Source organism: Scyliorhinus canicula, chromosome 1, assembly GCF_902713615.1.
Source record: "Scyliorhinus canicula chromosome 1, sScyCan1.1, whole genome shotgun sequence".
NCBI lineage: Eukaryota > Metazoa > Chordata > Chondrichthyes > Carcharhiniformes > Scyliorhinidae > Scyliorhinus > Scyliorhinus canicula.
Genome location: NC_052146.1, coordinates 268,489,157 through 268,510,647, shown reverse-complemented (window position 1 = coordinate 268,510,647; position 21,491 = coordinate 268,489,157). Strand labels below are relative to the sequence as shown.

General features: G+C 43.6%; 2 protein-coding genes across 2 annotated transcripts in view; one reads left to right on the top strand and one right to left on the bottom strand.

The window, feature by feature from the left end:
• plekhh2 (pleckstrin homology domain containing, family H (with MyTH4 domain) member 2) overlaps positions 1-7,392 on the bottom strand; it is a 390,052-nt gene extending 382,660 nt beyond the window's left edge. Inside the window, exon 1 of the mRNA XM_038812971.1 lies at positions 7,334-7,392. The gene's annotated coding sequence lies outside the window, so the exon portion shown is untranslated. The remainder of the gene's footprint in view (positions 1-7,333) is intronic.
• LOC119974222 (thyroid adenoma-associated protein homolog) overlaps positions 1-21,491 on the top strand; it is a 570,459-nt gene that overhangs the window by 195,418 nt on the left and 353,550 nt on the right. Inside the window, 2 exon segments of the mRNA XM_038812984.1 lie at positions 7,960-8,049; positions 16,536-16,667. Coding sequence (XP_038668912.1) covers positions 7,960-8,049; positions 16,536-16,667 — 222 coding nt within the window.

The following is a 21,491-nucleotide window of genomic DNA, read 5'->3' as shown; positions in this document are numbered from 1 at the left end:
AGAGTTCTGATTCCAGAGGTTCTGATTGTCTCATCCAGTGATGGCAGACATCTGCAACCAACTAGAAGAAAACCTGATCCTTGATTAACCAGATGACTATGCATTGCTAGTGGCTGTCAAATTCACCACTGCTTCAACTTGTTAGTTTCCGGATCCTTCCAGGCTCTGCTGAAGATGTGTCCAGGATATCACAATCAACATCACAAACTGAGATTGATGTAGTGTCTACCAGGGCCAGAAATACTGAGTACTCTGCCTCTAAGTTGCCAGTTAAGTTGAACACGTACTCAAGACTACCTCTGGCTCGCTTCTCAGATCATCAACTCTACACTTGTGACATTCTGAAATATCAGGAGTATTCATGAATTGCAGTGTACTCCATCAAAGTGCAACTGATATGCAAATACAAAAAAAATGCAAAAGATGGCTTTCTGGAGAGTAATGACACTTCATCCTGTGGCTGTCTACGCTCCCTGACTTCTGGTCCTGAAATAGATTTCAAGGGTTACCTTGTTCAAAGTTGGCAGATGATACTGTTGATACACCCATCGAATGAAGTCCCAAAAGTGGCACAGTGAAAACTATATGACTGTTAGAGCGTCGTTGAGCAACTAATCGCCATGCTCAAGATGTGCTCGGTACCTTTTAACACTTGCTAGTGAGGGTTTCCAGAATGACTTGCAGGGTGCTGTGTTTGCAGAACATTGGGCAGCAGTGAAGATTGAAGCTGGAGTAGGAACAAGGTGCAGAGTGCACATTGCCTGCAGATGAATCGGTGGGGGAGGAACATGAAGACATGAACATGGCACCAAGCACTTGCCTTGCTGCTCGGTTAATATCGATTCAGTTCATTACTCCCAACGGTGGATGTAAGAATCATATCTAATGCCCACGCATTCCACACCACCCCCTCACCCCTAACGATGCAATTAACACAAAGGTTCTGCAAGCAACCAACTACCCATTGCAAATCCTGCACCTCCCCACTCTCCCCACAAAATCCGTCCATTACAATTCATGTTTCCCATTCTCATGGGAACTTTCTACTTGCATCAAAATGTCACTTCTACTTGGCAAACAAAAATGGGCAATACAGGAAAGTGGTGTAAAGTAATACATTTTATGTGATTTCTGAAAGAACAGAAATTCCATTGTGCTTCTTCATATACCCATCGTTCCTAAGAAAATAAAGTTTGATTGAAATGCTATTTAATTTGGGAAAACTTCATTCTACAGATATAAAAGTAAATTGCTGCGGATGCTAGATTCTGAAACAAAAACAGAAAATACTGGACAATTTCAGCAGGCCTGACAGCATCTGTGGAAAGAGAAGGGAGCTAGAGTTTCGAGTCTGGATGATTATTTGTCGAAGCTAGAGAGAACTGGAAATAGGGTCAGATTTATATTGTTGCCGGGGGGTGGCGGTGGAACAGTGGGGCTGGGTTCTACAGACATTTGGTTTTTCTTTGAAGAGTTTATTCCAGGTTTTGATTTCAGCTTCAGCTCATGTCAAAATGATTGAGTACACCTTACACCTTTGAAGAGCAAGAGTGACTAGTGAGGTAGCTTTTCGAAGCGTATGGTTGATCTATTGAAGGCGAACGTGCCTTTTTGATTTCAACATTTGCATTACGCTTTAGGTTTCATGTACTAATGTTTCCTCCTCTCCAATACATGTGAATGATTGTTTGGAATTCTGTATAACTTAAATTACAAACGTATGTCTCTGTGTACTTTCTATGTAATTACTTGTTTTTTTCAACATAGGCTTATATTGAGACTTCAGTTGTCTGTTTATTTTTGAAGTTGTTGGTCAGCCTTTATTTTAAAAAAAATATTTTTATTGCCATTTTTCAATTTTTTAAGATTTTCAAGATTTAGCGAATCATGCACCTGATATTTACATGTTGTACATTTTCTTATATACATACGTTTTAACATGCATTCTCTTATATACATATGTTTTAACTCACATTCTCCCCATCCATCCCCAGTGGTAGTCCCCTCTTGCACCCTGGGTGTCCTACTACTGAGCACCGCCCCTCTTCTCTGTGGTTTTTGTTGTCCTTGTGGGTTCGGGGGGGGGGGTGCTGGCTTCCTCCCCCCCGCCCCATTTTCCCCCCATTTTACTTGCTGTGACTCCCTTGGGTTCCCTCCTCATCCCCTTTCTCCCTTTGCTCCTCCCCGTTGCATGCGTTCTTGTCTATCCCCCCCCCCCCCCCCCCCCCCCCCCCCCCCCCCCCCCCCCCCCCCCGATCATGCTTTGTGGAAGCTCTCGTCCGATCCTCGGATGGTGTACTTTTATCTTCTCCAGATGGAGAAATTCTGACAGGTCTGCCAGCCAGTCTGCAGCTGTGGGTGGTGCTGCCGATCGTTGGCTGAGCAGGATTCTCTGGCTTACGATTAAGGAAACAAAAGCCAGGGTGTTGGCCCTCTTCCCCATATGTAGTTCTGGCTTGTCCAATACCCCGAAGACTGCTACTCTTGGGTACGGCTCACCCTCACCCCCACAACCTTGGACATAATTTTGAAGAAGGCTATCCAGAATCCGACAAGTCTGGGGCAGGCCCTGAACATGTGGGTGTGGTTGGCTGGGCCTCCCTGGCACTGTTCACATTTATCCTCCGCCTCCGGTGAGAACCTGTTCCTTTGGGTTCTGGTTAGGTGCATTCTGTGCACAACTTAAAACTGCATGAGGCTTACCCTTGAGCAGGAGGAGGTGGGGTTGGCCCTAGTCCGTGCTTTGCTCCGGAGTTCCCAACCCACATCTGTCTGCAGTTTGTCCTCCCATTTTCATCTGGCTTCGTCCAGCGGTTGCCTTGCCCTATCCAGTAACTGTCCATAGATGTTCCTACAGTTCCTACCCCCTCCTTACTGTCCATGTGTTTATTAGTTCCTCTGGTAGTGTGTCTCTCGGTGCCCTGGGGTACCTTGCTGTCTCCTTGCGGAGAAAGTGTTTAATTTGGAGATGTCTGAGTTCCTGTCATGTAGGTAGTTCCAGGTCTGCTGTCAGTTCACCCAAAGTGGCTAGTTTGTCCTCTGTGTAAAAGCCCCTGATTGCTAGCGTTTCCCCCAACCCCCGTCCTGTCTCCATTTTTTAAAGGTGGTGTCGAGCATGGCTTGTGCGAATTTCTGGTTTCTGCAGATGGGGGACATCTCGGTGAGACCGAAATGCTGCATAATTTGGTTCCATGTCTTTAGTGTGGCTACCACCACTAGGCAGGATGTGTATTTTGTAGGTGAGGTGGGCGCGCTGCCGTTCAGCCTTTATTGATAATAGGTTGACATAGTTAAGCAGCATGACAGTAGCAGAGTGGTTAGCACTGGTCCTCACAGCACCAGAGACCCGAGTTCAATTCCCGGCTTGGGTCACTGTCTGTGCGGAGCCTGCTCGTTCTCCCAGTGTCTGCGTGGGTTTCCTCTGTGTCCTCCGGTTTCCTCCCACAAGTCCCAAAAGACGTGCTTGTTAGGTGAATTGGACATTCTGAATTCTTCCTCCATGTACCCGAACAGGCACTGTGGTGTGGCGACTAGGGACGTTTTACAGTAACTTCATTGCAGTGTTAATGTAAGTCTACTTGTGACACTAATAAAGATTATTATTAAAGATGACTAATTATCTTTTTTGGAAGGGTCCTCAATTTGAATTGTATTCCCTTCCATCTTGCTATATCTGGTAGCATTTATGGAATTGATCCTTCTCAAGTTTTGAAGATTGGTTATAATTTCATTATCACCTCCATGGCTTAAATTAAAAATCGAGCTCAGAATGAGGTTTTATACGTAAGACTTCTGGCATACTATTTAGGCCTACCTGATGTTTTAAGCCTATCAGATATATTTTTCACACAAAGTGCTGCTGGCTCCTCCCCATGTAGTGTAATTGGAATGGAGTGGAGTAAACAGATGCTGCATCTCCATATACCTGATGACATTGCAAGTGCATTATCATGACATAATTGACATGACTCAACTGTGATGTCAGAACTCCAAAATTATGAATCAAATGTACAAGCAATAATTTGCTTATTCACTGTAACAATTCTTGTGAAGCAAGATTACCCTGTTCTTGGACCAGTCAACAAATTGCAGTGAGGTACTTTTGACTTCCTTGTGTGGAGACGAAGTTTGAGGAAGCACTCTGGTAATTTGCTGGAACAATCTGGAGATATTTATCATACACAATAAGGGAAGAAAGACCAATGCTTACAAAGGGATGGGGGCAGCTGTTGCTGTACCTCTTGGACCGCAGCATTTCCAGGACATGGAGAGGAGAAGGCAGGAAGTAGATCTTGTGCATCCTGTGCAAATAAATGCAGCTTCTTGGGCCTGTATTGTGAGCCTTTGCTTCAATTAAAAATAACTTCTCTACCCCAACATGGATACACCGTTCGCCAGACCCAGTAGTACATCTGTGCTGTGCTTCTCGTTACATAATCACCTTGACCAGCATCAAAACTTGTGATCTCGGTAGAGGCAGTAGCGTTTTTAGTTTTTATTTAGAATCCAAAAACTCCAGGTAACGGTTCATGGTTTAAACAAAAGAACTTTGCTGCATAAAAATCAAAGAACGTGAACTGTAGTAACTATATCTTAAACAGTTGGTTACGTTAAAAATAATAAAACGACAATGACTGTAATTACTTGACCTCTAAGTTGAGTGCCTTAACTCCACTTTCATTCCATACCCCAAAACCTGCAAATCAGGAACTTACAAAAAAATTGGAAAATTATCCATGTGGATTTGAGTACTGAGTCAATGATTTGTGTACGGGTTGAGATTTTGTGGACCTTCCATTTACTTCTCGCATGGTTGTCTTCACCAACAATCCTTTGGTTGCAAACTTCCCGTTCGATATAGACATCTTGGATTGGATTGGATTGGATTTGTTTATTGTCACGTGTACCGAGGTACAGTGAAAAGTATTTTTCTGCAAGCAGCTCAACAGATCATTCAGTACATGGGAAGAAAAGGGAATTAAACAGAATTCAAGAAAATACATGACAATACATAATAGGGCAACACAATATATACAATGTACTACATAAGCATTGGCATCGGATGAAGCAGACACGGGTGTAGTGTTAATGAGGTCAGTCCATAAGAGGGTCATTTAGGAGTCTGGTGACAGTGAGGAAGAAGCTGTTTTTGAGTCTGTTCGTCCGTGTTCTCAGACTTCTGAATCTCCTGCCCGATGGAAGAAGTTGGAAAAGTGAGTAAGCCGGGTGGGAGGGATCCTTGATTATGCTGCCTGCTTTCCCCCCAGCAGCGGGAGGTGTAGATGGAATCAATGGATGGGAGGCAGGTTCGTGTGATGGACTGGGCGGTGTTCACGACTCTCTGAAGTTCCTTGCGGTCCTGGGCCGAGCAGTTGCCATACCAGGCTGTGATGCAGCCCGATAGGATGCTCTCTATAGTGCATCTGTAAAAGTTGGTAAGGGTTAATGTGGACATGCCGAATTTCCTTAGTTTCCTGAGGAAGTAAAGGCGCTGTTGTGCTTTCTTGGTGATAGCGTCGACATGAGTGGACCAGGATAGATTTTTGGTGATGTGCACCCCTAGGAATTTGAAACTGCTCACCATCTCTACCTCGGCTCCGTTGATTCTGACAGGGGTGTGCACAGTACTTTGCTTCCTGACGTCGATGACCAGCTCTTTAGTTTTGCTGGCATTAAGGGAGAGATTGTTGTCGCTGCACCACTCCACTAGGTTCTCTTGAGCATCTTAAGCATAGCCACCTTGGATCCAAACTGTCCTGGTTCTAATATTCATTGACATTTGGAGTTTTATATCTCAAACCTTCCTCGGATCGACTATCCCAGAAATTGAACTCTGTTAGTAGAGTTCTTTAGTTTCCAAGAATTTCACTCTTGTAGCCACACGCACAATCTTAACGAAATTCTCTTGAAAGAGATCTTTCCTTCACTCCAGCTTGTTCTAAACTTTCAAACTAAACTCCTTGAACAGAGGACCACCACTAGGAACCTACTGAACTTTATAATCAACTTCTTGACCCTTTTCCTTTCTATTGCTTATCTCACAGTTAACTTGGTCACATCAAAATTTACTGCGAGCTGGTGGCTGTTTACGAGAAATCAGATCCTAGTTCTTAAAGGGACAACCATGCATCATAAAATATAGTGTTCCCCCATTAACACATGGGCCATCACACCCTCATAAATCTCATCCATCAACACATCAGTGATACAAGAACAAACAGAACTGATTCCAGGCTGGCTGGAAGACACTAGCAAGGGCACTGACAGAGTAGTGCGCAGTGTTGGGAGCATGAATCCTGCCATCCTGAGAGGACAGCAGCTTCACGCTCCATGGTGCCAATGCCACTCTCATGGGGTGACATCTCTGAAATCTTCAGAATCTGTTGGATCCCAGTTTGTTGGACTGCTCAGAGTGTCTCTATGCTCAACTGAACTCAGCCTTCCACCAAGTTACACGTGGATCTGAGACTGGATGGTAATAACTAGAGAACTCATGACCTCTGTCTGACCTTCCACTGAAGCATTTGAGGCACTGGGTGACCTCTGCCTGCAATACAAACTGAAACAGTGGTCAGTAGCTGCTCCATCACGGATTGGCCTGTCACTGCTACCATGGTGGTGCCCACCACTCCTACAGTGGAAAGGATGGACTCTGAGCTCTGTGCAATGGTGGAACCGAACTCTTTCATGCTTATAGTCAAAGACTGAAGGCTAGCTGGCAGACCAATGTACCAGATGTCTCTTCTGTGCATCATCATCAGCTTTTTCCTGTTGTCTGCCCTGAAGAAATCTTTGTCCGAATCCTCCTGCAGAACTGGTGTATGATATCAGCCTTCTGGGAGTTTGCACATAAACTGATCTAGTTCCCTGACCTTGATGCAGTCCTGATGTGTGTGATCACTGCAAATCCTGATTCTAAACTAACCTCAAAGGCACATGGAGTGCGTGTATTTTAGCAGGTCACCGTGACTGCAAAGTCAAGTCCCGGTGCTTCTACTACATGGTTCTGGGGCTGGATTCTCTGCAAGCCGGCGGGATGCTCCATTGCACCGGCTGGTCAATGAGGTTTCCCATTGTGGGGCAGCCCCACGCCGTCTGGAAACCCCCAGGCTGCCAGCAAAGCGGAGCATTCCGCCGGAGGAGAATCCAGCTGCTCTGAAGCTGCAGTGGCTGGCCAGGTAACAAATCTTGACTATCTAAAATCATACCGTGAGGGGGGAGGGCTGAGAGAAAAAGGAAGCCCATGGTCACTCCATCTCCAATTTTATTTCGTGGCATCTTTCAGGGTGAGGACAATGAATGAATGAAGAAGATGCATAAAGTAGCAACTTACCGTCATCCTGGATGGCCTCACTGGCCCTGTGATATTGGCACCCATAACCTTTAGCACTATCTTCTCCATGCTGCTAAGCTGATGATGCCATAATGACCCTCCCTTGGTCCTTAAAGTCCCCTCCATGTGGACCACCTTCACCTGCAACAGAGAGGTAGAATGTTAGTGACTGTGTGTCATTGTTATTGGGTGAAGTGTCTGCCATGGATAGTTTGTATTACGGCTCCAGCACCCAAAAATCATCTCAAACAAATTTGCAGCATGTGTTAAAATATCCATTTGCTCTTGATGTCTTGAGTTAAGTTAATTTTTGGTGGAGAGATAATTTGATAAATAATTTGTGTTGGTCCAAAACAAATGAAATGCTCCTAATGCTTTTGTATGCTTGAGGGAATGTTTTGACCTGTTCACTGTGAATTTTTTGATGCATTCAATTTTTTAAAAGTACTTGGCAGCACTCCCTCATGATAATTGTATATCTAGCTTTCACTTTGTTCAGATCAAAAATGTTAGACTTTAGAAGATTTTTGCTCTTCAGGAAATTAGTAGCCTGCAATTGTCACTAATGGAAGTTTTAATACTTGCAAAGTACAGTGTTTTATTTTGTATCACTTTTTTCCATGTAGGATGACAGGTAGAGAATTCTTTACTCGTTTTCCTACACTTTATCCCTTCCTCCTAAAACAACTGGAGACAGTGGCAACCACAATGGACAGGTAAGAAACTAAAGTGTGTTTAAAGTTGATTACTTGGGGAAAACTGACTTTGAATTGTTTAGCATCTAAAACCAGCTTATCATTACAAAAATCCATTTTGTTTCCATCACTGAACTCTGATATTAGAGTACAGAAGGTGACACCATTCTGTCTGTGCTGGATTGTAGCTGGAACATTGCAAAACTAACCACGCTAACCTACCCATTCTTCCTAACATTGTAGCTTTTATTGCTGCTCGGTGTTGATCTAATTTTTCCTTAAAATACATCAATTCTCAGCTTAACATTCCAGGTTACAGAGTTACAGAATCCTTGTGTGTAAAGAAATGTCTCCCTCTCCTCGAGACTCTCTTACGGACAATTTTAAATTAATGACCACCTCATCACTGACTTCCCAACTAGAGAAATAGATTTTTTTTCTATCCACACTATCGGAACTGTTCATAATATTTAGAGCCAATAAGTCTCTTCATGATTATATTACTATTCTGATAATTATTTGGCTTTATTACCATCATACTGTACATATGCCATTTGTGTTTTAACTTAACTGCAACCGCTTCAATCAGTGCTATTTTCTTTTATTTCCCTCTCCCTCTTTCCCTCCTCCAAATTCTTAAGAATCGTGGTGAGGATTTTTATTCTTGGTACTTTTCTGTAATACGTTTTTCTTGATCTTGATTGATTGATTCATTTGATTTGTTATCACATGCACCGAAGTACAGTGAAAAGTATTTTTCTGTGGCCGAGGGAACGTACACAGTAGACAAAGAGAATAATCAACAGAGAACATTGACAGATGGACATCGACAAACAGTGATTGGTTACAGTGCGGAACAAGGGGCCAAATAAAATAATACATGAGCAAGAGCAGCATAGGGTATCATGAATAGTGTTCTTTCAGGGAACAGATCAGTCCAAGGGGGAGTCGTTGAGGAGTCTAGTAGCTGTGGGGAAGAAGCTGTTCCTATGTCTGGATGCGTGGGTATTCAAACTTCTGTACCTTCTGCCTGATGGAAGGGTCTGGAAGAAGGCAATATGTGGGTGGGTGGGGGTCTCTGATAATGCTGTCTGCCTTTCTGAGGCAGTGCGAGGTGTATACAGAATCAATGTGGGGGTGGCCAGCTGAGTTCACCACACTCTGCAGTTTCTTGCAGTCTTGGACCGAGCAGTTGCAATACCAGGCTATGATGCAGCAGGATAGGATGCTCTCTATCGCAACTGTAGACGTTTGTGAGAGTTGATGCAGACATGCCAAATTTCTTTAGCTTTTGTAGGAAGTAGAGATGTTGTTGGGCTTTCTTGACTGTTGCATCAATGTGAGTGGATCAGGACAGACTGTTGGTGATGATGCCCCCCAGGAACTTAAAGCTATCGACCATCTCCACTTCGGAGCCATTGATGCAGACGGGAGTGTGTATCGTGCTACGCTTCCTGATGTCGATGATCTTCAACTTTAAAGGGGGCATAGCCTCAAAATATGGGGATGTAGATTTAGGACTGTGCTTAAGAGGAACTTCTTCACCCAAAGGGTTGTGAATCTATGGAATTCCCTGCCCAGTGAAGCAGTTGAGGCTCCTTCATTAAATGTTTTCAAGATAAAGATAGATAGTTTTTTGAAGAATAAAGGGTTATGGTGTTTGGGCAAGAAAGTGCAGCTGAGTCCACAAAAGATCAGCCACGATCTCATTGAATAGCGGAGCAGGCTCGCAGGGCCAGATGGCCTACTCCTGCTCCTAGTTCATATGTAAAGACGGTACCAAGATAAAGATTCTATGGATTCTATTCAACCTAAATTTAATGCGCTTGATTGCACTTCCATTTCTGTTTGCTACAGGCTACCATCCTCGTGTATAAGTTTAAAAACCTTGGAAAAACATTTTTGCTCATGAAGAATACTTGGTAAAATTAGATATTTCATTTCTAAAACAGCAATACTTTGCATTTGCACAATACCTTTTTAAAAATATATTTTTATCCAAATTTAAAATTTTTTTACAACAATATATAACCCCCCCCCCCCCCCCCCCCCCCCCCCCCCCCCCCCCCACCACCACCACCACCACCACCACCACCCCTTGACAGCAACCAGGTCCCCAAAATATAAAACAAACAAGCCCCATCTCTGGTGGAACTGCTCATCTGCCACTCTCCGAACAAATTTCACCTTTTCCAAATACAGGAACTCCATTAGATCCTTCAGCCATGCCAAGGCACTGGGGTAAAGAAGCTGACCTCCACCACAACAGAACCTGTCTGCAAGCAATCAACAAGGCGAAGGCCAAAACGTCTGCAGCTCCGGCAGGTCAGACGTCCCAAATATGGCCTCCAGGCGACCCGGCTTCAATTCCACATGTAGAACCTCAGACATGGTGCTGAAAAACGACCCCCAATATTTCTCCAACTTTGGGCAGGACCAGAACATATGGACATGATTGGCTGGGCTCTTCCCACACCACTCGCAACTATATTTCACACCTTCAAACAGCTGGTTAATTCTTTGCTTTGTTAAGTGCGCCCTATACACCACTTTTAACTGAATCAACCCCTGCCTCACACATGAGATCGAGGCATTGACCCTTCGCAGCACATGGCATTAAAATCCTTCCTCCAGCCCCATCCCTAATTCTTCCCCGCATTCGGCCTTTATCCCTCCTTATCCTCGTCCATAATCCTGCAGTAGAATCCCTGCGACTGGCGCGAGTCGCGCCAACCCACCCCGACGCAGGCACACGGTTGGTGTGACAGCGGTTGGGGGCCGCAGCGCATGCGCGTTTTAGCGCCGGTGCCACTGTGCATGCGCGGACCCCGCGGTGCCCAGTTGACACCGAGATCAGCAGATGGAGCGGCGTGAACTGCTCCAGCGCCGTGCTGGCCCCCTGTAGGGGCCAGAATTGCTGTGCCTGAGGCCTTGTTGCCGCCATTGAGAAACGTGACGACGTTTCCGACAGAGTCAACCCTTAGCCTCTGGATCACAGAATCCCGCCCCCAAATTTGTATCGTTCATCCGGGTCCTTGTATAACAATTTCACCCATGCCACAAACTTAGGCTCAATGCTAAACCTCTCCAGCACTGCAAACAAATAATTCCACTCTGTCAAACGCCTTCTCCATCCACATCTAACAGCACCACCACTTCTAACTCCCTTCCCTCTTATGGAGAAAGCTCCTCATTCATCAGCCAACGCACATTCGACGACAGCTGCCTGCCCTTGATGAACCCCTGCTGATCCTCCCCCACCACCTTTGGAAGGCACTCCTCCAGCCTCACCGACAATACCTTCACCAGTATATTAGCATCCACGTTCAGTAGAGAATGGGCCGATACGACCCACACTCCAACGGATCCTTCTCTTTTTCAAGTAACAGTGAAATGGATGTCTGCCTCATTTTTTCCAGCAATCCTCCCTTAGCTATCGCGTCCTCAAGCATTCCCACCATCAGCAGCGCCAACCTATCCTTGAACTTCGTATAAAACTCCACCGGGAACCCATCCATTCCCAGTGCCTTGCCTGGCTGCATCTTCTCTATAGTTGCCTGCACTTCCTCCAACACCTATGGTTTCTGCAACACGGCCCTCTCCTCCTTTTCCACCTCCAGGCACTCCAGATACTCCCTCATACTCGGGTGTTTCCGACTTATACAAGCCATTATAAAAGTCCTCAAACACCTTGTTCACCTGCTCCAGCGACAACACCAGCCCACCTGTTTCGTCCCTAATCTGCACGATCTCGTCCTCTGCTGCCTGCCGATGGAGCTGGCCTGCCAGCAATCGACTGGCCTTCTCACCATGCTCATATATCACCGCCCTGCTTGCCTCAACAGCCTAACCAACATGAGATTAGACTTCACCTGCAACTCCTTTCTCCTCTCCAAAAGCCCCAACTCCGGATCCTCCACATATCTTCCATCAAACTTCCAAAATCTCCTCTACCTGCCGCTCCTCTCGTGCCTCCCTATCCGCCTTCACCTTGAATGCCCTCCATACCAGGCAACACTGTACCCTCTCAAAAGCCTTCACATACTTTTGGTAGTGTGGTGACCAGAATTGAACAGTATATTCCAAGTATAAAAGCAAATTACTGCAGGTACTAGAATCTGAAACCAAAAGAGAAAATGCTGGAAAATCTCAGCAGGTCTGGCAGCATCCCAGACCCTAAAGGGTCTTCTGGACTCAAAACGCAAGCTTTTTTTCTCCCTACAGATGCTGCCAGACCTGCTGAGACTTTGCAGCATTTTCTCTTTTGGCTATATTCCAAGTGTGGCCTAACTAAGGTTCGAAACAGCTGCAGCATGACTTGTCAAGTTTTATACTCAGTTCCCCGGTCGATGAAGGCAAGCACGCCTTTTGCCTTCTTGACCAGCTTCTCCACCTACCTTGCCACTTTCAGTGACCTGTGTACCTGTCCACCCAGATCCTTCTGCCTATCAATACTCTTAAGGATTCTGCCATTTACTATATATTTCCTATCTGTATTAAACCTTCCAAAATTCATTACCTCATATTTGTCCAGATTAAAGTCCATTTGCCATCTTTCTGCCCAAGTCTCCAACCGATCTATATCCTGCTGTATCCTTGACAATCCTCATCACTATCCGCAATTCCACCAAACTTATTGATCAGACCAGTTACATTTCCCTCCACATCATTTATACTGCAAACAGCAAAGGTCCCAGCACTGATCCCTGCGGAACACTAGTCACAGCCCTCCATTCAGAAAAGCACCGTTCCACGGTTACCCTCTGCCTTCTATGACCGAGCCAGTTCTGTATCCATCTTGCCAGCTTCCCTCTGATCCCGTGTGACTTAACCTTCTGTACCAGTTTGTCATGAGGGACTGTAATGATATGTGTAAGCACTCATGTATTATAATGATGTAAATGACCTCCGACCAGCAGGTGGCAGTGTAAATCTAGCACGTGACTCCGAACCTCGAGGAGTTGGGTGTTAGTCGTGTTAGTGGACTGTCATACTTGCAGTGGCTCTGTAGTTTGTAATATATTTCTCATGGTTACGCATTTATTTTATAATAAAACACTTTAACTGGTCAAGAACTAGACTCTTCTGTACATTATTTCTACAAGCTAAATATCAGAACATAAAGGGACCTTGTCAAAGGCCTCACTGAAATCCATGTAGACAACATCCACAGCCCTACCTTCATCAATCATCTTCATCACATCTTTGAAAAACTCGATCAAGTTTGTGAGACGCGACCTCCCCTTCACAAAACCATGCTGCCTCTCACTAATACGTTCTCTGCTTTGAAATGGGAGCAAATCCTATATCAAAGAATCCTCTCCAATAATTTCCCTACCACTGACGTAAGGATCAGTGGCCTGTAATTTCCTGGTTTATCATTGCTACCCTTCTTAAACAAAGGAACAACATTAGCTATTCTCCAGTCCTCTGGGACCCCACCTGTAGCCAGTGAAGATATATGATTTATGTCAAGGCCCCAACAATTTCCTCCCTTGCCTCCCTCAGTACTTTGGAATATATCCCATTAGGCTCTGTGGACTTATCGACCTTAATGATTTCCAAGACCCCCAACACCTCCTCCATTTTGATCTCAGTATGACCCAGACTATCTACACACCTATCACCAGACTCATCATCCTTCTCTTTGGTGAATACTGATACAAAGTACTCATTTTGTTCCTCGCACATTTCCTCTGGCTCCACGCACCAATTCCCTCCCCTGACCTTGAGTGGACCAACGCTTTCCCTGGCTACCCTCGTGCTCTTTTTATACATATAAAAAAGCCTTGGGATTTTTCTTAATCCTGTTTGCCAATTACTGTTTGTAACTCCAATTAGCTCTCCTTATTCCTTGCTTACATTCCTTCCTACTTCCCTTATATTCTTCATGGGCTTCGTCTGTACCCAGCCGTCTAGCCCTTACAAATGCTTCCTTTTTCTTTTGGACTAGGCTCATAAAATTCCCTGTTATCCAAGGTCCCCGAAACTCGCCATACTTATCCTTCTTCCTCACAGGAACATGCTGGTCCTTAATTCCTATCAACTGACATTTGAAAGCCTCCCATGTGTCAGATGTTGATTTACCCTCAAACATCAGCTTCCAATGTAGATTCTTCAGTTCCTGCCTAATATTGTTCTAATTTGCCTTCCCCTAATTTAGCACCTTCACCCGAGGACTACTCTTATCTTTATCCAATAGGATGTTAAAACTGACTGAATTATGGTCACTATTCTCACTACTGAAACTTTGACCACCTGGCCGGGCTCATTCCCCAATACTGAGTTCAGTACGGCCCCTTCCCTCGTTGGACTAATTGCATATTGTTTCAAGTTGCCCTCTTGGATTCTCCTTCGGAACTCTGTTCCATCCGAGCCCCTGGCACTAGGTCAGTCAAAGTCAATATAGGGGAAGTTAAAATCACCCACCACAACAACCCTATTGCTTTTACACCTTTCCAGAATCTGCCTACATATCTGCTCCTCTATCTCCCATTGGCTGTTGGGAAGCCTGTAGTAAATTCTCAGCATTGTGACTGCAACCTTCCTATTCCTAAGCTCCACCCATGATGCCTCGCTGCAAGAGCCCGCTGAGGTGTCCTCCCGCAGTACAGCTATGATATACACCACTTTTACACACCCTCCAATCCGCCTGAAACATCTAAATCCTGGAACATTTAGCTGCCAATCCTGTCTCTCCGTCAATCTAATCTCTGTAATGGCAACAACATCCATAGAGCTTGGATTCGTACTTGGAACTAATTTCATCTGCCTTACCTATTATACTTTTCGCATAGAAAGAAATGCACTTCAGATCACCAGCCCTGCTGTGTTCAGCAACATCCCCCTGCCTGCTCTTCCTCTTGAGTCTTACTGGCCCTATTCTGATGTTCCCCCTCAATCATTTCACCTTCTGACCTGTTGCTTCGGTTCTGATTCCCGTGCCACACTAGTTTGAACCCTCCCCTGTGACACAAGCAAACCTCACAGCCAGGATATATATATGTCCCTCCAGTTTAGATGCAACCCATCCTTCTTGTACAGGTCCCACCTGCCCCAGAAGAGATCCCAATGGTCCAGATATCTGAAACCCTCCCTGGGCATCATGGTAGCACAGTGGTTAGCACTGCTGCCTCATAGCTCCAGGGACCCGGCTTCAATTCCGGCCTCAGATGACTGACTGTCTGTGTGGAGTTTGCACTTTCTCCCTGTGGGTTTTCTCCAGGTGCTCCGGTTTCCTCCCACAGTCCAAAGATGTGCAGGTTAGGTGGGTTGATCATCATAAATTGCCCCTTGGTGTCCAACAGGTTAGGTGAGGTTACTGGGTTATGGGTACAGGGTGGAGGTGTGGGCTTAATTAAGGCTTAAGTAGGGTGCAGTATCCAAAGGCCAGTGAAGACTTGATTGGCCAAATGGCCGCCTTCTGCACTGTTGAGATTCTACACCAGCTGTTTAGCCATGTATTTACCTGTACTATCTTCCTATTTTCAAGCTCACTTGCACGTGGAACAGGGAGTAATCCCAAGATTACAACCCTAGAGATTCTGTGTTTTACTTTTTACCTAATTCCCTGAACTCTTGCTGCAGGTCCTCGTCACTCTCCCTGCCTATGTCGTTAGTACCAATATTTGCCACAAACTCAGGCTGTTCACCCTCCCCCTTTAGAATGCCCCCTACCTGTTCAGAGACATCCTGGACCCTGGTAAGGGAGGCAACAAACCATCGCGGAGTCTCTTTCACATCCACAGAAACTATAGAGTTCCCTATAACTATTGCTCTTCTGCGCTTTGTCCCTCCCTGCTTAATAACAGATCCAGTCATGGTGTCACTGCTCTGGTTGCTGCTTTTTTTCTCTGGATAGATCATTTCCCCCCCAACAGTATCTACAACGGTATACTTGTCAGAGAGGGGGATAGACACAGGGGATTCATACACGGACTCCCTACCTCTTTTAGCCGTCGCCCACCTATCTTCCTGCCCTTAGGTGTAACCACGTGTCTAAAACTCCTGTCTGTGATGCTTTCCACCACCTCCAAAGTGCATCCAACTGCTGCTCCAAACGATCCAAGGGGTCTATGTGAAGCTGCAGTTGGGTGCACTTCCTGCAACTGCAGTTGTCCGGAATGCTGAAAGCTTCACTGACTTTCCACATCTTGCAGGTAAAAGCATTTTACCCCTCTAACTGTTATTTCTAGGACTAATTAACAAATTAATTAAAAAATAAACACTTGTTAAATTTAAGTAAGTTACGGTTAACTATATACTTTATAGCACTAGATTTCTACTATAAATGTCAAATGCTAAACACAGTAATCCCCTGCCTCTGGTTTAGATACCCCTCTACTTATGATTGAGTAATTTGTTGTGATAGAATAAAATTGTGGTAAATTTAACATTTTATTTTAGATGGAGGTGAGAAAGATATTTTATTTTGGTGTGAATCTAACATTGCTTTTCTGTTCAATTATTCATCTCACAATGCTTGTTTTCTTATCCTATATGTAAAGCGATTGTGGTGTGCTGAAGCTCCATCCTAGCCTGTTCTTGTTGCTGCTTGTTCTGGGTCGGTTATATCCATCCCCCTTGGATGGCACATGCTCAGCTCTCAGCCTGGCACCCTTTGTGCCCTTCATCATACGGTAAGGCATCTCTTATTTTTTTATTTTTTTTTGTAACTTTAGAGTACCCAATTCATTTTTTTTCCAATTAAGGGGCAATTTAGCATGGCCAATCCACCTAGCTTGCACATCTTCTTTGGGTTGTGGGGGCAAAACCCAAGCAAACATGGAGAGAATATGCAAACTCCACACAGACAGTGACCCAGAGCTGGGATCAAACCTGGGACCTCAGCGCCCTGAGGCAGCAGTGCTAACCCACTGCGATACCGTGCAGCCCGTACGGCATCTCTGATAACTATGGTTTTGAATGACAGATACTTGGTTTTGATGTACCATTAAATGTGCTTTAGATTTTTTAATCTCAATATAAATTTGTGAAACTAGTTTTTTTAATCAATTTTTCATTGGAAGATGCAAACATAAGCAATTGTGCACCTTTATATATTACAATTATCTATTTATAGTCTTGGTATAGTCTTAATTGTCGTAATTATATTTGAATTGGCTGAATGTTATGTACCAAATACAAAAGACAGTACTGTGCTAATCCACATTGTTTGAAAACATTGTCGATATACTGCTTCTCGTCTGAATTATGCATTAATGGAATGTCTTGTGTATACTATAAAGTCCTACAATGTCATAGAAGGAGATAAGGTGGCATAGCAATCCAGAGGCCCTAATGTTCTGGGCACAAGGGTTTAAATTTCACCTCAACAATTGGTGGAATTTAAATTAAATTAATAATCTGGAATGGAAAAGCTAGTTTTAGTAATTAGTGATGGTGACCATGAAACCACTGTTGATTGGTTCCAGGGAGGTGAAATTTCAGATATGTGGATAGATTGGAGAGTTTGGGACTATTCTTGGAGAGAAGAAGGCTAAGAGGAGATTTGATGGATGTTCAAAATCATGAGTGGCCTGGAGAAAGTAGATCAGGAGAAACTGTTCTCGCTCATAAAAGGATCAAGAACAAGAGAACACAGATTTAAAGTGATTTGCAAAAAAAAACAAATGTGATGTGAGAAAATAACATGTAACAGAACAAATGGTTCAGGCCTGGAAAGCACTGCCTGGAAATGTGGTGGATGCAGGTTCAATCCAGGCGTTCAAGAGGGCATCAGATGATTACTTGAATAGAAGCAAATAAATAATATTTTTATTGTCACAAGTAAACTTACATTAACACTGCAATAAAGTTACTGTGAAAAGCCCCTAGTCGCCACATTCTGGCGTCTGTTCGGGGGAATTCAGAATTCTCAGCTGATACGGGAATTGAACCTGTGCTCCTGGCCTGTTCTGCATCACAAACTAGCTGTCTAGTCTTCTGAGCGAAACCAGCCCCTCTAGCTGATATTCCAGACCTACAGTAATCTGGTTGACTCTTAACTGCCCTCTAAAATGGTGTAGCAAGTGACTCAGTTCGTGGGTAATTAGGGATGGGCAAAAATGCTGGCGTTTTACCAGTGATACCCACATCCCATGAAAAAATAAATAAAAAAGATGTTCACTATGGTGAGTAGGTTACGCAAATCTTAAATGATTAATTACGAGAAGAATCTAATACATTATTTACATAAGGGGCTTGAATCCTTTCCATTCAGTTGACATAATTAAAGTTTATTGAGCCTGATCAATATTGGAATACTTCAACAAATAAATTAAAAATGTTTAATGGTCAATACTATCCTCTAATATAGCTTAAGCAAGTAACGTGTGTAACTGTATGTTAGGAAGAGTTGAAACATAAATGATAAATTAGCATAATTCTGTTTTTAGTGAAATTAACATAATTCAATGAACTGTTTACGTAGAAACATAGAAAATAGGAGCAGGAGGAGACCATTCAGCCCTTTGAGATTTTTCCGCCTTTCATTGTGATCATGGCTGATCATCCAACTCAATAGCCTAATCCCGCTTTCCCCCCCATATATTTTAATCCTCTTCACCCTAAGTGCCATATCTAACTATAAGGGGCAGCACGGTAGCATGGTGGTTAGCATAAATGCTTCACAGCTCCAGGGTCCCAGGTTCGATTCCCGGCTGGATCACTGTCTGTGCGGAGTCTGCACGTCCTCCCCGTGTGTGCGTGGGTTTCCTCCGGGTGCTCCGGTTTCCTCCCACAGTCCAAAGATGTGCGGGTTAGGTGGATTGGCCATGCTAAATTGCCCGTAGTGTCCTAAAAAGTAAGGTTAAGGGGGGGGTTGTTGGGTTACGGGTATAGGGTGGATACGTGGGTTTGAGTAGGGTGATCATTGCTCGGCACATCATCGAGGGCCGAAGGGCCTGTTCTGTGCTGTACTGTTCTATGTTCTATGTTCTATCTATGTTCAAAAAGTTTTCCCTATTTTGAGTAGTGAAAATAATATCTTTCGAAGTTGTGTTAACATTGGAACATGGAATCTCAAGCCTCATTACCACTAATTCTAATCAATAACATGACTTGTTTATTTTATTTGCTTGAACTACAAATCTTAATCTATTCTAAAATTAGCTAAAGCATGTTTGATAATTGCCAGGAAAACCTACAGCAGCTTTTTTTGATCAACATCATTATTTTTGTTTAAAAATAAACAGACAAGTAATATTGGTGGATATTCTTGAGACTAAAATTGAAAAATAAAGCAATTATTAAGTAAAGCGTATACATTTGCGATGTTAAATTCCTGTTTTCAGAAAAAAAATGCATTAAATTTAAATCCATTCATGATTGGTAATATGTATGAATGATGCAGTTCCTTATTATGTATCTGAAGTACACTGTTACCTCATCTCAGTAAATCCGAATTTAATGAGGGGGTTCATAAGCTCTCAGTCAGTGTCGTCTAAATAAACTGATTTTGTTCCATTACGGCTCTCTAATTTGGCAAAGTGATACTATTTACATTATTTATGGTCAGAAAAACAGAAACAAGTGTAAGTAACTGACTTGGTATAAATAAATAAAGCATGCTGTATAGTTAGTATCTGTAAAGAATTTTAAAAATGTCATTAATAGTAAAATACAACCTTTCAAATATGACTGGAAAAACAATCCAAAAAACAAATTGGTACTTATGGTTTTCTGAAAGAATTGTCAATGTATAATCGCCTTGGTTATGGAATGAATTGGTACTTGAGCTATATCTTGAAAATGTGGATCATTTGTACCAAAAACTCAGTAGAGCTACCTGTCAACCTCAAATCCAAAAAATAACTTGCTTCACATATTAAGGATCAGAAATTGACATTTTGAAGTGGTAAACAGATGTTCATTGATATCAGTAGGAAGGTCACAACAGAACTGTAGTTATATGTGTGGATAGTGTTACAGAGGAGTGTCAGGTCAAAATGTATGTCACATTCCCTTTGGGAGGCCCTCAAAAGGCTGCCTTGTATTTCTTCAAATACAGTAGGAGGAGTGATTGAAAACTTTAGGTTTCAGTTACTTGAGTTGACAACATGAATAAACCAGCCAAATAACCAGTAACTTGGACAGTTTAGATTACTAGCTTATGCAACTACAAGCATATGGAGGAAAAGGAATGAAAAAGATACATTAAACCACATTTTTGTGCAAGAGATAATCTACTCTTTAAACGTTATAGAATCATTGAATCCCTTTCCATTCAGTTGACATATATAAAGTTTATTGAGCCTAATCAATATTGGAATACTTCAACGAATAAATTTAAAATGTTTAATGGTCAATACTATCCTCTAATATAGCTTAAGCAAGTAACATCCAAATATCATAGATTCCCTACAGTGTAGAAGGAGGCTACTTAGTCCATCGAGTCTGCACCGATCCTCCGAAAGAGCACCCTACTGAGGCCCAATCCCCACCCAATCCCTGTAACCCCACCTAACCTAACCTTTGGAGATTAAGGGGCAATTTAGCATGGCCAATCCACCTAACTTGCACATGTTTGGATTGTGGGAGGAGATTGGAGCACCCGAAGGAAACCCACGCAGACAGGGGGAGAATGTGCACATTCCACACAGACCGTCACCTAAGGTCGGAATCGAATCCGGGTACCTGGCACTGTGAAACAGCAGTACTAACCACTGTGCCAATAGTTGATCACAGTTCATTTCTTAACCTTTTATCCAAGTTCAAAAGGGAAAATTGACAATAGTGTTTTATGTCTATACGCTTATTGCATTACCCTTGGTGAATAACTTCTGAGCACCAAATTTGGTTGCTCTTTTAGTAAGTGTCAGTAAGTGTTCTTGGCTTAGAGGTCTGTGTTTCATATGAGATACAAAAATTAGCAATTTCTACAGTCTGTCTTTGCATATTTTGGTTAGTTGGCTTAATGCTTACCGCTTAAGATACATTCCCATTCCATAATATTGCACAAGGGGAAGTGGTATTGTCACTGGACTAGTAATCCAGAGACCCAGGGTAATTCGTATTTGGTTTGCATCCAGCCACGGCAGATGGTTTGGGGCAGCAGGGTAGCATGGTGGTTAGCATAAATGCTTCACAGCTCCAGGGTCCCAGGTTCGATTCCTGGCTGGGGCACTGTCTGTGTGGAGTCTGCACGTCCTCCCCCTGTGTGCGTGGGTTTCCTCCGGGTGCTCCGGTTTCCTCCCACAGTCCAAAGATGTGCGGGTTAGGTGGATTGGCCATGCTAAATTGCCCGTAGTGTCCTAATAAAAGTAAGGTTAAGGGGGTGGGGTTGTTGGGTTACGGGTATAGGGTGGATACGTGGGTTTGAGTAGGGTGATCATGGCTCGGCACAACATTGAGGGCCGAAGGGCCTGTTCTGTGCTGTACTGTTCTATGTTCTATGTTCTATGGTTACATTTGAATTCAATAAAATATCAGGAATTAAAAGTCTAATGATGACCTTTAAACCA